This window comes from Camelus ferus, chromosome X (assembly GCF_009834535.1).
Source record: "Camelus ferus isolate YT-003-E chromosome X, BCGSAC_Cfer_1.0, whole genome shotgun sequence".
NCBI lineage: Eukaryota > Metazoa > Chordata > Mammalia > Artiodactyla > Camelidae > Camelus > Camelus ferus.
Window position 1 is genome coordinate 69,566,939 of NC_045732.1, and position 16,162 is coordinate 69,583,100.

At 39.0% G+C, this 16,162-nt stretch overlaps 1 protein-coding gene across 4 annotated transcripts in view; it reads left to right on the forward strand.

The window, feature by feature from the left end:
• Nucleotides 1–15,029, forward strand: part of MORC4 (MORC family CW-type zinc finger 4) — a 50,163-nt gene extending 35,134 nt beyond the window's left edge. For 3 of the 4 annotated variants that reach the window (XM_032474595.1, XM_032474594.1, XM_032474597.1), the window contains 6 exons: nt 992–1,060; nt 1,467–1,518; nt 2,894–3,069; nt 12,533–13,226; nt 13,532–13,815; nt 14,128–15,029. In XM_032474595.1, the coding sequence (XP_032330486.1) occupies nt 992–1,060; nt 1,467–1,518; nt 2,894–3,069; nt 12,533–13,226; nt 13,532–13,815; nt 14,128–14,281 (1,429 nt within the window). In that variant the 3' untranslated portion in view covers nt 14,282–15,029. The remainder of the gene's footprint in view (nt 1–991; nt 1,061–1,466; nt 1,519–2,893; nt 3,070–12,532; nt 13,227–13,531; nt 13,816–14,127) is intronic. The other variant, XM_032474596.1, reaches the window with a different exon arrangement.
• The last annotated feature ends 1,133 nt before the right edge of the window (nt 15,030–16,162 follow it).

Genomic DNA, 16,162 nt, shown 5'->3' on the forward strand with positions numbered 1-16,162 from the left:
AAGGTACTAACCCAGAATATGCTTTTTAGAAAAAGTAAAAGTTTAAAAGGGAGAAAATTAAGTAAATGAAGTCCAGGTCTGTAATGAGCAAGCATTCCCCCATAGTCTCCAGATGTGCTTCAGTACCTCTCCAGGGAGAGTAACTGGGATTGTGTGATTAAAACATGGGACAGAGTGCTTAGAAGTCTCAGTTTTTGAATCCTGTATATCCTATCAGTTTATACTTAGTCCAGAAGACATAACCTCTCAGGGCACTTTGTCCCCTTATAAAATGGGTATAACATAGGGTTTCCACTTATTACTAATTTTTGTTTATTTGTTCCTAGGAATTTTCTGAATACATGTTCTAGTACTCTTTTCAGCTTTTACTCCCAAAATTCTCTTCTTCAGAATAAGCTAAATACTACATATAGCAAATGTCTTTTCATTTATAGAATCCTCTCTTTCTCCTCTTAGCTAATCTTTGTTCTGTTCTTTTTTATAATGGAAGCTCCTAGTCTCTTCTTGCTGCTGTCATAGCCTCTGATTTTCTTGTTCAGGCATCATCACATAGTTTAGGGATTCTTCTGCTTCTAGACTGCACTTTGGGAGTTACTTTCCTAGTAGACGAGAGGCAAAAGGCCTAGGTTCTAGTTTCAGCAATATTCCTTTGTGTGGAACCTCAAGCAAGTCTCTTGTGCTTGAACCTCACTGTGTAAATATAGAGATTATGTTTTATGCTGTCCACCATAATATGAATTTTGTAGCTATCAGGTACTTGGAATGACTTGGGAGAAAGGTGATACATGCACCAAAAATAATGATATGATATACCTCGAAATAAGAACTGCTACATGTTAACCTGCACACAGGTTTTGTAATACGGGTAGAGTCTGAACTCTATAACGTTGGAAGGTTGTTAACCTGCCTTGTCATAGTTGGGAGGAAAGTAAGGGGTAAAAATGAAGGACACGTTTTGTTTCCAAAAGATGATTTCTTCTCTGTACTACAGGAGATGCTCTGTTCCAGAGGAACAAGAACTCATTGATGAAGACCTGTACTTGAACAAAGCTAAGAAACAGTTGAGTATACCCGAGGTGGTGTTCTGTATCATGCAGTAGTGCAGCCTGAGCCTTCCTAATAGGACAGGGGAATTTTGAGACGAGAGATGACTTTCTTTGTTTTGTTTATAATGATTTCCCTATTGATCTCTCTGTTCTTCTAATTCTTTATTCTTTGTAATCATCTCCTGAATGTCTCAACTAGTGGTTGACTTAGCCTCTCTCCTTCCCCCGCTCCTCTTTTGATAGGACATTTGAAATCTCTCTTTAATCATAGAGTTCAGGAAGGAACCCTTAGTTACAAAAAGAGGCTCACACTATTTCTAGTTTAGAAGGAACATTTCAGCCTAAATCTACAATGGTAATCCATTTCAGACTGAGAAATTTCATGAGTGAACTAAATAGCACTTTTATCTTCTCCTATAGAGATCAAACTGTTGAGAAGAAGAAGTTGCCAATGGAAAATGACAGCCACCAGGTGAGAGACAGCCCACCCTCATCCTTTTCTCACATAAAATTTTCCCCAACAGAAGACATAGGTTGAAGGAAGCAGCACTCTTGAAAGCTGCATAGAAATAATGAACCATTTGTTCTAGTGGTCTTTTTTTTCATTGGATGTTTTGATTTTGCTTTGATCTGCTGCTACTGATGTTCAGATCACCAAAAATAGATGAGCCAAATCATTTATTGCCCATATTTAGATTCAGTACTGATTCTGGACAGTGTGAATGTCATATTTGTTGTCACAGAATATTCAGGGTTATGTTCCATCCTCATACAGGCTGCTCCTGTTGAGTGTCTGGTTTTCCTCAGTCTCCTTTCTTCCAGGATTCAGGGGTGATTCCTTCCTCCTTCCTTGGGAAGAAGGGGTGGTTCTTTGTGCCCCTTCCCTATCCCTGCTTTCAGGCTGGCTGGCTTTATAAAGACTCTGCTGTTTTGAATTTTCAGGAGCACTGTCTCTCGGACATGGTTGCCCAGCTCCGGACGCTGAAGGGTGCAATAAGGTTGGCCGTCCTTTCAGGGACACTCCTTTCCTGACAGCCACCATAGCACCCATATATCTTCCCCTCCCAACCTTGCCTTTCTGCATGATTTTCCTCTTGACCCTCTTTCCCAGAGATATCTGCTAGTAGCATGTTAGATTCACTTTCCACCCACTCAGTCAGGGTAGGTCAGACTGGTGAGGATAGAGGCAAAAAAATACTAATTCTTCTGACACCCTACCAAGACCCAGGTGTATTCATAAACAGGTTTCATACCCTAATGTCTTGGCTCAATAGTCTAATCTAGAGATTGGGAGATTTCCTGGGACTGCCCTGTCCTCAGTCAGTTTACCTCCCCTTTATACTCCTTCACCTTCATCATTCATACTATCTTCATAAGCTGGCTCTCCCACAAGATCCCAGATGCATGTCTCTGTGTGTGTGCAATGTGAATACATGTTAGTCTCGCATGCATTTCTCCAAGACCAGCACAGACTCTTGCTGCAGTGCTTATTCCCTCCATCCCTGCCCTCATCACAGATCTCAGAGGAGTGAAAACTCAGCCTTAAACTGGGTCACAGTAGAGAATTAGACACTGATTAGGGGACCTGGGTTTGTGTTGTGGGTGGGATGACTCTAGGAGCCAATAAGTGATTTGGGGAGGTCTGTTGGTGTCCAGCTGATAAGGTTATAACTGAACATGCCTGGGGTCAGTGTTCTAGTGTTCATTACTGCGCACTGTTTGTTTTGTGTAGGAAACAGTTTCTTTTTATTTGGCCAAGTGTTCTTTCCTAGCATCAGAGGATTGACTCATCCTTTGGTATTTAGTTTGAAATTGGGATTTTAATGAATTGTTTCTTTCTTTACTAGGTATTCACTAATCCACTGAAGATCCCTTCTATTCAAGATATGGATGACTTGAATAATAAGACAACTGGATATGAGGGAATTGATAGCCCAGGCCAGCTTTCATCTGTTGGAGAAGAAAGCAGAACACCTTCTCTTCAACTTAAGCCTCTGGATTCCAGTGTTTTTCCATTTTCCAGGTGGGTAAAAAACAGTCTCTCTTCAGTGAGCCTCAAGGTTTGTTTTTTTTCTGTAAAATACATTGGTATGGTTATCATGTTTTTCCTAAGGCCTGGCATGGAATTCAGAGGAAAAACAACATTTTTGAGTTGATAGAATTGTGTGTTGCATATACCCCCAATTTTTCAACATTATAACTGCTATGTCAAGTCTGTCTACCTATCTCTCTATCTTTTTTTTTTTTACTTTTTTGAGGTAATCATCTGATGAATGTTCTTTTATGGATTATGTATTCACATTATGTTGGGAATTGTGTAAGTGAAATAATGGACATGAAAACTCTTTGCATACTGTAATGTAGTATACAAATGTAAGGTAATATTACATAGATAAGCATTGTTTCTTTCATTAAGTTTAGGAATAGTAAAATCCTGTGGGGCCCCATAGGCCTAGCACACGTTGGCCACATATAAAAATGAGTATTAGAAGTTTGTGCCATTAGATAAGACTTCTAGTTTCCTAGAGTAAATTTTGAGTATAAGTTTAGTCTTGGGATTTATTTTCCATCTTTCAGCACCTCGTCCATATTATTTTGTTAGTATTTACAACAAGAATTTTCTTAAATATCAGGAATATTTGAAGAACTAAAATGTATGCCCCACTGCTGCCATGAGACTGGAACTCAGAACTGTTGATTATGACTTGCTTTCTCCTCTCTACTGTGCTTCTCGCTTCTGGCAGGGCCAAGCCATAGGGAAGGTACAGAGTTGCTCTCTAATAGTAGAAACTTCTACAGTCCTCAATAATGTGACTATTATATAGTGGGTTGTGAACTTTATATTAACCCTTTTCAGTTTGGATATCTTCTCAACATACTGCAGGAGAAAAGCAATGGATATATGATAGGATAAAAATGACTCCTGTCCCTGCCCCTCTTAATGTTACTGATTCTTTTCCCTCTTCCTTGCTTCTTAGGTGAGTGTTTTCAGCTTCTCACCTAGACAAGCATCTCTTCATGTATGCGAGTGCCCTATTCGATGATTCTTCCACAATTAAGCCCTGTAGATATTAAAAGAACCCCATGACCCCCTGAGAATGAACAAAAAGTCTCAAGGGGAAGTAAGCTATTAGGAGAAAAACTAATAAAACTCTGAAGAGATGAAACAAGAATCTGTATGAAAGCATCTAAAACAGTGCCTTGGAAGATAGTAGGTACTTAGTAACTAGTGGTTGAATCTGAGTCATATTGAAGGAACAATTTCTAAAATAGAACTATACAGCAAGGGGGTAAGAATTATAGCCTAGTTGGTCTCAGGGATTTGAGTTTAATTCTTCTGTTTCCATACATAGTTTTCCAGCTCCCATTGTAGGTTGGGAGGGGTGTACAGTAAAGTGCTGTATTTTTTTAAGCACATTGTTACCACTCTACCTTGATCTCCTTGAGTTGGTTGTATATCAAAGTTGTCACTGGAATATCAAGGTGTCATTGCTCTTGAAGGCTGTCCTTTCCCTGCTGTGACCACTTTTCCTTTCCCTTCAGTGTTTCTGCTGTTACTATCTAGTGGATTTTGGTAACTTGAAGGAGATTACAAATGCTAACCTATGTTATGTGTGTATTTTATGAGTGTAGTATGGCAGTACATCCATTGGGTGGCATACTTCATCAGTCTTTATTAGGATTTCTGTATAAGTCTTTATGGAACTGCTATATCCAGAGCCGAGTTTTGGCTCTAGAAGACAGGTAAAGTACTTTGACTGTTTATGTGTAACTTTAATTTGAGAATAATATTCTTTCAAGAGATATGTGATAATTGGTGCTGCTAATGTCTTATGTGAGGTCAGTAAATGATGGTGATGTCACTTTGAGCTACATGTGTAGGGGGATTCAGATTAATTGGAAATAAGCTGCCTTTTTATAGAGGAAAAGTAAGGTATTCAAGAGTTGAGTAAAATACATAGGGTTTTCTGATAAAAGAGTGTTAAAGGGAATCATAGGTTTAGTCAAGAGTTACAAAGATCTCCTTTGTTATCAAAACCTGAAGCTGATAAGGGTCTTTGGGTCATGTAGTACAACTCTCTAACTCTAGATAAAATAAAGCCTACACTAACCAAGAGTGTTTTAAAATTTTCTAGTGTGGTAGCTTATAAGACCTAAAAGGGGCTCCGGATGCATCATTGGAAACAGCTTTGTGAATGTAGCAATGGGAGGTGAAGACCTGCAATAAAGAGTAGATTCAGCCAGTATTTAAGCAAGCATAACCTTTTAGGGGAAGATAGCTTATTTCTGTTAAAGGAAATAGTCCTTCCTGTTCATTCATTCTACATATATTTGAGTGCTTACTGTATGAAAGCAGTGCTCTAAGGAATCAAAGATGAAGGAGCTTATGGTACTCAAAGTTATATATGTAAGCATCCCTAATACATGCTAGGTTTCATATGAGTGATATAAATTAAGGTCTAAAGTAGCCATGAGCATATGGACAAAGGTGAGAATTAGTGGCTATAATTTATTTAGCTGTTTAGAGAACTTTTGAGCAAGCTATTATGTCAAAGACTAATTATTTAATGTTTTAAAAGGATAACAAAAAATCCAAATTACATTTTAGTAGTGGAAGGAGAGGGGAAAAGACATTCTAATATATTTAAAAGAATATTGAAACAACAAATACAAGTTAGAAATAGAAAAAACAATTTTGTAAGTGAATAAGATTGATTCGGGGGCCAGTATTAACATTTTAAAATATGATCTTTGAGAGGGACTTCCAGAATGGCAAAATGAGGAGTGTGATGAACTCTTTCACCAACATATAACCATTTAACTGGAGAAAAATTATTAAACAAAACAATCATCCCTACTTCCTGGAAATTGTCCTAGGAGCATACAGCTAATAGAGAAACATTCATTCAAGAAAATCTGTTAAGTCTCAGAAAGAACAGCAAGAGTCTATGGCATTTAGTCTGCTCTTATCCCCCTCCAAACTATGTTTTATGAAAACTATTCAAGGAGCTCTAACCAAGTGGATGTGATCAAGAAGTTGGGGGCTCCCTCTTCCCCAGCTCTTAAACTAGAGCTATGGTTTCACCTGCCCCTGGAAGGGGCAGGCCTCTGATATTTCTCATATTCCCTAGGTCTGTTTTGCAGAAGTTCTGTTCAGGCAAACTCAAGAGGACCAGGTCTTTCTTCTTCCACTCAGCTTTCTCTTCCCCCTCCCAGTCCCCACTCAGAGGTTGGAAGCACTCACCTGGGGACAGCTTGCTGACAATCCTGAACCCCTACTGCACCAACCCCAGCTTACTTATAGGGCAGAGGCTCATGCCAGAAGGAACAAGCCAAAAACCATCCCAGCGTCCATTTGTAAAGAAAAGGTTTCACTCTTGGAGAGTGGGCCACAGTCCTTGCCCCTAGCTCTTACACAGTGGCATAAAGGTTCTGCTTAGGGAGAGAAGGAGGCCTTACAGTTGAAGAACTCCCAATTCTACCTGAAGGAACTGACTTTGTGTGGAACAGATCATGGAGAATTCCATTCCTAAGAGTATTATCAAAAACAATGAAAATCTTAGTGGAGAACAATTAAGAAGGCACTCATAGCTCCATGATACAAGTTACAACAGGCAAAATGACTGAGTAATCAGAAATTTGTTAACAGAGAGAACTAATCAAAAGAACAGCTAAGAAGAGCTCTCTTGGGATCATAGTCAACACTGTGCAGGAAGGTTGTGCGTAAGCACAAGACTGTACCACTCAGGAGATAAGGTGGACTTTAAAGCAGTCCCCAAGCCTCACACAGATCAAACAACAAAGGTCAGGAGCCTCACTGGCACTAAGGACTTAAGCACAACCTCTGATTAACCACTGGCTGAACAATAAACTACTCTGACCCAGGAGCCATTCCTAGGAAGCCAGGCTTAAAAATAAAATTGTACATATCCATGGTAGTCTGGAAGACTGTACGTGCATAAGGCTGTGCCCTCTTAGAGGTAACCGAAGAGGAAAAATCCAAGTTACTACTACCTGGCTGAATGTGAGGCAGAAACATAAACTCCTTGACCTGTGATAGCAGCCTTCAAGCCACATATACATTCAGTGGCAAAAGGTAAAAATCTAACTGGATAAGGGGTCTTAATCATGACTTTTGACCTATGCTAACCCAAGGAAACTCCTAGGTTGCCAGATAAAAGATTAAAAACCAAGAAGAAATTTGAGCAGGAACATCAGAGGTTGCATACTACAGAGGAAATAAATTTCAAGGAATCAGTTTAGCCAAGTCACTACTAAAAAAAAAAACAGCAAACAACAGGAACATCCACTCAGGGAGGTAGGATCAGTGTCCAGAATTGCTGTACTATATTATCTAAAATATCAATTACCAACAAAAAATTATGAGACTTGCAAAGAAACAGGAAAGTGTGATCTGTACATAGGGGAAAAAAGAAGCAGGTAATAGAAACTGCTCCTAAAAAGACTCAAGCGTTAGATTTAGCAAAGACTTCAAAGCAGCCATTATAAATATGTTCAAAGAACATGTTTCATCAAATGTAAGATATTAATAAAGGGACAGAAATTATTTTTAAAAGGAACCAAATGGAAATTCTTGAGGTAAAATATGCAATAACTAATATAACCATTTCACTAAAAGGACTGCACAGCACATTAAGGCTGGCAGAAGAAAGAATCAGCAAACTTGAAGTTATATCAGTTACAGATTATGCCATCTGAAGAACAGAGAGGAAAAAGAATGAAGAAAAATGGAAAAAGCCTCAGAGAAATGTGGGACACCATTAAGTGCACCCAGCATACGTAAAATAGGAGTATAAGAAGGAGAAGAGAGGGGGAGGAAAACCAGTAGAAATGATATTCAAAGAAATAACGGCTGAAAAGTTTCCAAATTTGATGAAAAACATTAATCTACACATCCAAGAAGCTCAAGTAACTCAAAATAGAAACAATACAAAGAGATTTGTAGCCATACAGTGAAAATATTGTGAAAATATTGAAAACCAAAAGTAAAGAGAATATCTTGAAAGCAGGAAGAGAAAAAAATATTCATCATGTAAAAGAGAACCTCAATAAAATTAACAACTGGCTTCTTATCAGAAACATTGGATACCAGGAGGCAGTGGGATGACATATTCATAGTACTGAAAGAAAGACTTCAACCAGGGATCATAAATCCAGTAAAACTATCTTTAGAAAATGAAGGTTAAATAGATACATTCCTTTATAAACAAAAGTTGATGGAATTTTTTTCTAGCAAAACTGCCATGCAAGAAATACTGAAGAGAGTTCTTTAGCCTGAAAGCAAGTGATACCAGATAGTAATTCAAATTCACATGAAAAAACAGAGTACTGGCAATGATAAATGTAATTAATTATAAAAGCTAATACAGTGGCATATTTCTTCTTTCTATGCTTAACTGACTTAAAGAATAATTGCATAAACAATATGTATATATTTGTATATATTTTCATATATATGTATATAATTTTATTGTTGGGCTTATCTGCAGATGTAAAATGTTTGCCAATAACAGCACAGAGGAGGTGAGTGGAAACAAAGCTGTACTGGAGTAAGGAAATAAAACCAGATGGTAACTCAGACCCATAGTAAGAAATGAAGAAAATAAAAAAATGGAAAAATAAGAAGATTGATTTAGCAAACTCTATAAATATAAATATGTACTTGCTCTACTTTCTTCTCCCACTTCCTCAAAAGATATAACATTACATAAGTAATGATTGTAGTAATGTTTTGTTAGATTTGTAAATGTTGAACTAGAAAATACCCACATAACATGGAAAGAGGAACAGTAGAGGAAGAAAGGAACAAAGAAGGCATGACACATACAGAAAACAGAAAGCTAAATAGTGGACATCAATTTTTTCATATCAGTAATAATATTAAATATGACTAGATTAAACAATTCATCTCCAGTTGGAGATTATCAGATTGGGTTTTTTAAATCCAACTATACTACCTATATGCTTTAGATTCAGAGATAAAAATGGTTGAAAATAAAAAGTTGAAGAAAGACATACCATACAAGCAGCAACCATAAGAGAGCTACCGTGGCTATACAAATATCAGGCAAAATTGACTTTAAACAGAAAATGTTACTAGATATAAAGAGGAATATTTCATATTGATAAAGTCCATCAGGAAAATATAAAAATTATACCCATATATGGACCTAACAACAGAGGCCCCAAAATGAATGAACCAAAAGCAGACAGAATTGAAGGGAGAAATAGACAATTTAATAATAATAGTCGGAGACTTCACTTTACCACTTTCAATAATGGGTACAAGATCAACAACGAAATAGAAGAGTTGAAGAATTCTATAAACCAACTGGACCTGACAGATATGTAGAGCATTTTGCCCCCAAACAGCATAACACATTTTCTTCTCAAGTGCACATGGAATATTTTCCAGGGCAGGCCATATATTATGCCATAAAACAAGCCTTAAGAAATTTAAAAGGATTGACCTCATACAAAGGATGTTCTTCAACCACAGTGGAGTTAAATTAGAAATCAACAACAGAAGGAAATTTGGGAAATTCACAAATATGTGGAAATTAAATAATACACTCCAAAATAATAAATGAATCCCTGTCAAAATATCAGCTGGCTTCTCTGCAGACAGCCAATGGAGGAATATGACAAAAAGGAAAAAGAAAATGAGAAGAGATTATGTAGCTGGAAAAGAATTACTAATATGTAAACCCTAAATTAATCTTTACTAAATGAATACAGATCTGGAATAAATTGATTCCTAAAGGGAAGAACCAGAAGTATTTATAGAACCAATAAGTAAAATCCACTCATTGCCTTTCATTGACATAATAGTTCTAAGAGTTTGAGAGATCCAAAAGGAAGAATCCAGCTGCCTATGAAAATAACAAATGAGCAACTCGTCTGGATAATGGTTCCTTGTCTCTGAAAGACCCTTCTCTGGGAGAGGACTCTACACTGTAGTGTCTTGAAGACACAATAAACTTATTGTGGGCTGCAAAAAAAAAACCAAAACAAACAAAAACATAATAATTCATTTTTGATCACCTCTTATGTACAAAATTTTGTTCCCTCATCCCCAAGTAGCACAGTTAAGCTCCCTTCTGTCAAGGAGCTTATACTTAAGTGGCGAACCTACAATACACACACACAGTAGAAAGTAATATATGTTATATAGAGATTACTAAATTGCTATAGGAATTCAGAGGTTGCATTTGAACTGGACTTAGACATGCAGTGTTGAGGAGAAGTGCATTCCAATCAAAAGAAGCAGCATGGGAAATCATGGGGTATTCTGTTTGGCTGGTGTTTTTGAAGGGAAATAGTGAGAGAAAAAGCTAGGGCCAAATTATATCCCAGCTCTGCCACTTACTAGCTACATGATTTTCACTAGTTATTTAACTTCTCTAGGCCTGAGCATCCTTTTAAAAGTGAAGTTAAGAATACCACCTACCTCAGGTTTAACTGGGAGATTTGGGTCAGACCATACACATTAAGACTTTTCACACTGTCTGGCACAGAGTAAGTGTTCAACAACTGTTTCCTATGTTTTGGAATGGAAAAGCTCAAATACCAAGCTAAGACATTAAAGCTTTTATGTTGTGGGGAACAATACCTAAAGATTTCAAGTAGGGAGGTGACATAATCAGAGCAATGCCATAGGAAGATTAACTTGGCAGTGGGTGAGCTGGAGGTGTGACAAGGGGATACTGGAGGTAGCCATTGCAATAGTCCAGGAGAAGTCATGAGAGCTTGAACTTTTGAGTATTGATAATGTAAAACTATATAAAATTACTGAGAGTTTGGTGGTATCGAACACAAATAGGAAACATAGGAGAAGGAGCATATTTGAAGGTAAAAGTGAAAGCTCAGTTTTATACATACTGAGTGAGATGCCAGTGGGACCTCCAGAAAGAAATATGTGATAGGCAGTTGGAAATTCAGTGCTGGAGATCAGGGCTGGGGGAATGACTTGGGGGTTACTTCCCAGAAGTTCGAGCCAAAAGGTTGTATGACATTACGAAAGGAAAAAAAATGTACGGAGAGAAGAGAATTAAGGACCTTAATTCTTCCCTTAGCGGTGGGAAATTGAAGAGAAGGCAGATAATGTGACCTTAATGGCTTTTCATAAAACTTTGTTGTTTCTATTTAGTAGCATATACTATTCCTTCATACCAGCAAACTGTTTTACTATTTGCCTCAGTTCCACAGCTAAATGGACCATCTACAGTGGCCCTTATGCATGTTTAAAGATGGATACATTTGTTCTTACATAGCCCCTAAGTCCTTTTGCTTTCCCCCTAAGGCTGACACTACAAGATCTATTAAGATAGCAGACCAATTTTATTTCAGGGTGAACACTAGTTTTGGAGAACATTAAGGCGTTATAAGAAGCTAAGGTTTATGATGTCTTAACAGATACTCTCAGAAATTGCAGAGAAATGTGGGCATCCTTGAGATACGGTGGCCAATAACATGCCTGGTTCTTTCTCATTGAAAATTTGAAAGTTAATTTTTACCTTGAAATTTCCTGGTTTTCTGGAGAGAGAGCAGAATAGTTATAAGGATAAAAATGGGGGTCCCATCCTGCTGCATGATATATATAATTGCCTATGGATTTCACTGGCATCGTTTTTTTTTGTTGTTTTGTGTGTGTGTGTGTGTGTGTGTGTGTGTGTGTGTGTGTGTGTGTTCCTTCAACCGTTAGTGTATATAGCAGCCAGAAATGGAAGGTGATTTGAGGTCACTATCCTGGCCTTTCCTGAAGAACTGAGGGAGTGCCTGTTTACCCCAACAGAGGGGAATTCTTTTGTGAAAAATGAGAAATGACTTGAATTGGCCAATTCAGTTTCTTTGTTTCTGACTAGAGCCTTGTGTTTTAATTAACTTTTACAAGTGGATAATGGGCAGTAGCCCCAATCCAGTTGGCTGGCAAAGGCATTGTGTAGTGTTCCGTTGGAATATAAAAATGTGCGTTAAGTCTTTGATCCTGGAAGGTTTTTGTGACACTTTAAAGTTAACGAGCTGGCTCAGTCTCCTCTACATATTCCAATAGGCTTTTTATGACCTTTTTTTCCATTCTTGTGTTAGGGGATTTTGCATGTGGTTTTTTTGTTTGTTTGTTTTTCCTCCCTCTACTTGTCTTTTGGAAACTTTTAAGTCAGTCTAGTTTCCATCCTATTTTCAGAAATCTTAGCAAGGTCAGCCTGGTCCTGTTTTATCCAGATACCGTGTCTTCACGCCTTTTGATTTCATCTCTCCGTTAAGGCCTGTTGCTATGTCAGCAAATTGCATGAGTGAACGGGTTGTGGTTTGAGAGTAAAGATGTAGTCCTAACCTGAAATGCCCTGTGAATAACAGCTAGAGTCAGTTTTAACATGGGAAATTTGAGGACGGGGTTCCATAGGATAAGGAAGATACTTCGCTTGTATTGTGACAGCTTAAAATTGAATTTCCTCTTCTTGCAGTAAGTACAAATGGATCCTAGGTGAGGAACCTGTGGAGAAACGAAGAAGGCTCCAGAATGATATGACAACACCTCCTCTGGATTATTCCATGCCTGGCCCTTACAGGAGGGTAGAGGCAGCAGTTGCCTACCCAGAAGGGGAGAACAGCCACGAGAAATCCAGTTCTGAGAGAAGCACACCACCGTACCTTTCGCCGGAATACCCCGAAGCAATCAAGAACACCGGTCAGAGTAGGGAGGTTTCAGTTCTGTATTCAGGGGCCCAAGACCAACAGCAGGGGGCCCTTGTCTCTGAAGAATTAGAAGATCAGATGCCAAGATTGGTAGCAGAAGAATCTAACAGGGGCAGCACACACATAAACAAGGAAGAAGTAAACAAGGGACCTTTTGTAGCTGTTGTCGGTGTTGCAAAAGGTGTTAGAGATTCAGGAGCTCCCATTCAGCTGATCCCTTTTAACAGAGAGGAGCTTGCTGAGAGGAGAAAAGCAGTTGAATCCTGGAACCCGGTGCCTTATTCTTCCGTGGCCTCTGCTGCCACCCCTGCTGCAGCCGTTGTGGAGAAAGGAAGAGGCTACGAGGAGAGCGGAGGTCGTAATACACCAAAGATGAAGAACCAAAGAGAGCTAGAAGAACTGAAGAGAACCACAGAAAAGTTGGAACGTGTTTTGGCAGAAAGGAATATGTTCCAGCAAAAGGTTAGGGGCAACACCTTACCACCAGGAATACAAGGTCATTGTAACTGAGGGACTAGAGAGTTGGAATTCCGATGAACTCATGTTCTGAGGCCTTAAACAAAATAAGCCATTGAGTGATTCTGTGGTATGTCTCAGACTAAGTGAACCCTAATGTTCTTCCTTCCCATATTTTGGGATGAAAAGGCCCATAGGGAGAAGAATATCTGTAGAGGAATTCCAGGGTGAATAGTCGGGAAATTTGGGGGCACTCTCTTTAGCTTTCAGTAGTATGTGGGGTCATTGAATTTCTGTTTCTTGGACTGCAGGTGGAGGAGCTGGAACAGGAGAGGAATCACTGGCATTCTGAATTCAAGAAAGTCCAACATGAATTGGTGACTTATAGCGCCCAGGAGACGGAAGGCTTGTATTGGAGCAAGAAACACATGGGCTATCGCCAAGCTGAATTCCAGATTCTGAAAGCTGAGCTGGAAAGAACCAAAGAGGAAAAGCAGGAACTAAAAGAGAAACTGAAAGAGACGGAGACACACCTGGAAGTGCTGCAGAAGGCTCAGGTCTCCTACCGGACCCCAGAGGGAGATGACCTAGAAAGGTTAATTACTAGGGTTTAGTTATCAGCCTGAGAGTGCTAATGGGAAGCATCCCTTAGGACCCCTCGTTACTGGTCGCAGATAAGGGAAGAAGCCTTAATTAAATCCTAGGCCACCAAGGATTGAGGAATCACTTCTTAGAGAGCTGCAGCCAGTCTCCCTGTGCTTGGTGGCATTGTGCTTCCTTCTTTCTTTCTAGCTAATGGAAATGTAATTGTTGAGAGATGTAGGCCCATGTTGAAGGAGCTTCATTTTGTTCTGTTGGCTAACGACTTCATGTCATCTCTTCTCCTGTCCCTCACTCCATCATACAGGGCTTTGGCAAAGCTTACGCGGCTGCGTACCCACGTCAGCTATCTCCTTACTTCTGTCCTCCCTCACTTGGAGCTTCGTGAGATCGGGTTTGACTCAGAACAAGTGGATGGGATCCTGTATACGGTGCTGGAGGCAAATCACATACTGGATTGAGCACCAGATACTTTATATCCCCTTTTCTACCCTTCTCTTCCCTCTCCTTTCCTTCCTCCCTCCCACACCTCTCTCTCTTTTTCTCTCTCTCTCCCATCTTCCCTCCCTCCCTCTCTCTCTCTCTTTCTTTCTCTCTCACCTTTATGCCTTACATCGAGAATCTTTGAGTAAATCCTGGCTCTTAATCAGTCTGCTTCTCATTCAGTCTTGGTGTGGAGAAAGAGTCTAGTTAAATAGGCTTTTAAGAATCCCAGGAACAGAAGAGTAATAGTCACCAAACCAGGTGACTGGAAAGCTTTAACTTTCATGACTCAGATACTTGGCCTATTTCATATTGTTTCTGATGATTTGTATTCATTTAGGTTAAATCAGTCAGCAAATATTGGGTCCAATGTACCAACTGTTTGGGGATAAGTTAAGAAGCATAACTCATGGTTTCAGCCTTCAAGGATCTCACAATCTAGTTGGAAACACAAGATACACACCAAGTTAATTGACTTGTACAAGCAAGTGGCACAAACATGATAGAGAAGTTCTGGGGGAGGAAGGCATCACATCAGAAATGGGACCTAAACTAAGGTTGGTTTAAAGAGCGGCATGACAACACTGTTAACGACTGTTGTTCTTTACGTGGTAGGACTGTGGTTGATAGTTTTTCTTCTCCCTATCTTCCTGCTTTTTTCAAATTTTCTATAATAAACCTGTTATTCTTCTTACATTGGAAAAAATAAATCGTTTTTAAAAAGAATGAGTAGGCTTGGATTTAGATATCACATGAGAGACTGTGTGAAAACATAAGGTAAATTTTAATTTGTAATTTATGTCATATTTAGCATCACTTCTGGAAGCATAGCATGAACAAAAGCACAGAAAAGGCTGGAATGTAAAAAATGTGTTTGGTAGGAGTGATGGGTTAATGTAAAGGGAACTAAGGTTAAATCATGACCCATTTACCTACCCCCCTCTGTGGTATTTGCATTTTAATAAGGAATTCTTGAAAAGGAAATCTTCAAAGCTTAAATTTTTAAAATGTGTATCAGCAAACTGTGGGACTTCAGGTTGTGAGGGAGGTATTTTAGAGCAGCGAGATCTGTTTGTTGTCCCTCAGAGTACACTTACCTACTCTTCAGGCTGGTGCTGAGTGAGAGGTGGCTCTCATATCAAAAGTGGTAAAACCTTCTTGTAAAAGTAGACATTTTGTTTATTCATTTCTTTATTATATTTATTTATTACTATGTATTTACATAGTGTATACTCTCCAAACAGTTCAAGGTACTCTTCAAAAGATACTGAATAACAAACACATAAAATATACCAACAGTGAAAAATAGGAAGTAATGGAGAATCTGTAAAAGGGAGGTGGGATCAAGCAATCAGAAAAGAGTTAGCTCGTCTGGAGGAATGTTTTGGGTATTCATTCTGTTTCTCCTCTGCGTAGTTACTTCAGAAGACTCTCCCAAACGTGTTTTAACTATATTGAAAGGAAGCCCATCGTCGATTTTCCCAGTGGGATTGCAAGGAATAGGGGGAGGCCAGAGCCATGATTTACCACTAGCATGAGTGCTTAAAGCTGTCCCTGGCCCCCTTTTCTCACATCACTGCAGCTCTTCCCTGACACGTGATTGATTCTCACATCCAGCATTTAGACCATGATATGGAAGACCTCGGTTGTCTAAATATAAATTTATTGAAGGATGGGTGGGAGCACATTCAGCCATTGTCTCAGGGATACTTGTTCTTCAGATGGGGGCCGTGAAAGGGCAGGACTTTGCACTGACATGGACAATATTGGAAGGGAGGATGGTATAGGGAAAAATTCAGAGCCTTGAAGATTCAGCCTGAGAGAGAGGGGAGTGTGTATGTGTGTGTGTGTATGTGTGT